Raw genomic sequence first — 1868 nt, 5'->3', positions numbered from 1 at the left:
ATTCAGTTATTATTGAATTCGTTTCGATTCAGATTGAGTGAGGTTCCGAGTACTATTCAGGTTACTCTTATTAGGTATTTGATCGTTATCAATTCAAGTATTTTTGATTAGTTTTTCAAGTTCAGGTTTACCAAGGTCTAGTTGGCTTAACCTAAATCACGCTTGTATGAGTAATGATGATAACAACCCTAAGACTTTACTTGATCATTAAAACCGTTAACTAAACTCATGATTAAAAGATGTATATAAGTCTTTTGAGAGACGGTCTCTCACTACATACATTAATGAGAGATAGTGAATTAATGAACTACAAACAAACTAAAAAAAAAGATAAAAATTAAATAAAAATAAACAATATCTCATATGAAAGAGGTCTCTCACTAACATTAATGAAAGATCATCTCTTTTAAGAATTTGTGATAACTAAATGGTAGAAGCGGGGGCTGGGGAACTAGATTGCTATGATTTTTAATTAACTGCGAATAATAATCATTTGAAAGTCTTTAAATTGTTGTTGTGATATCATACAATCGTGGAGCGTCCAATATGGACCAAATCAAGGTTACAGAGAAGAAGTAATAGCTATAGTGTATTCAACTCTAATAACTCTTCCTATGATAATTTTCTTCCTACAGTCCCATTTTTCTTCAATTTATCTCATCAAAAACAATCCAATTCACACCTTGAATTATTATTATAAATATGATCTCAAATTCAAAGAAAATAAATCAATTGCATCAAAATACAACCAAGATACATAACTTCCAATATAATACTTCAAGAAGTACAACTATGGAGAAAACCAAGGCAATATTTTTTACAATACTTTCTGTTTTTGTATCACTTTCATCAGCAATCGTAGATGATTTCTGTGTAGCAGACTACAGTTTTCCGGTGGGACCAGCAGGGTTCCCTTGTAAGAACCCGACTAATGTAACCGTTGATGACTTTGTATTCTTAGGCTTGGGTGTGGCCGGAAACACATCCAATACCATGTTTAATTCTGCTGTAACACCGGCAATTGACACTAAATTCGCTGGGTTAAACGGGTTAGGCATTTCGATGGCAAGGTTAGACATCGGTGTGGGAGGTGTTATCCCATTGCACACACACCGAGTATCCGAGGTTATCATTGTCATTGATGGCACTATTATTGCCGGGTTCATTGCCTCGGATAACACTGCTTATTTTAAGACACTGAACAAGGGCGACATGATGATATTTCCTCAAAGTTTGCTTCATTTTCAAGTTAATGTTGGTGAAATTCCTGCACTTGCATTTGTGAGTTTAGCTAGTGCTCATCCTGGTTTCATGTTTACTTCTTCGTCTTTGGGTTCTAATGATCTTCCTAGTGAAATCATTGAGAAGATCACATTGTTGGATGCTCAACAAGTTAAGGAGTTGAAAAACATTTTCGGGGGCTCTAACTAGTGATGATTGATAATTGTGCATGCATGGATTCTAGATTATTTTATATATTTATGTTTAATAAGTACTCCTAGCCCTATATTGTTACCTATTTTTAAGTTTGTAATAAATCTTGTGTAAAATCACTATTAGTAACACCTAACCAAATACTCATAAATATTTGTTTAGACGGGTATTTGGAATGGCGTTATGGTTTTATATGAAAATATATATTGTATTATTGATTTGAATACATGAATAAAGTCTCATGCATATAAGTTATTGAATTGTTATGGAATTCTGTAATATATATTTCTGTTGGATAATAATAATAATAATAATAATAATAATAATAATAATAATAATAATAATAATAATAATAATAATAATAATAATAATAATAATAATAATAATAATAATAATAATAATAATAATAATAATAATAATATTATTATTATTAT

General features: G+C 30.7%; 1 protein-coding gene across 1 annotated transcript; it reads left to right on the top strand.

Moving 5' to 3' along the window:
- The first annotated feature begins 792 nt into the window (after positions 1 to 792).
- Positions 793 to 1431, top strand: LOC141609084 (auxin-binding protein ABP19a-like). The gene has a single exon (XM_074428302.1). It carries the CDS (start codon positions 793 to 795, stop codon positions 1429 to 1431), a length of 639 nt encoding a protein of 212 aa, XP_074284403.1.
- The last annotated feature ends 437 nt before the right edge of the window (positions 1432 to 1868 follow it).

The sequence above is a fragment of the Silene latifolia genome, chromosome 10 (genome assembly GCF_048544455.1).
Source record: "Silene latifolia isolate original U9 population chromosome 10, ASM4854445v1, whole genome shotgun sequence".
Lineage (NCBI taxonomy): Eukaryota > Viridiplantae > Streptophyta > Magnoliopsida > Caryophyllales > Caryophyllaceae > Silene > Silene latifolia.
This window is presented reverse-complemented; position numbering and strand designations above follow the sequence as displayed.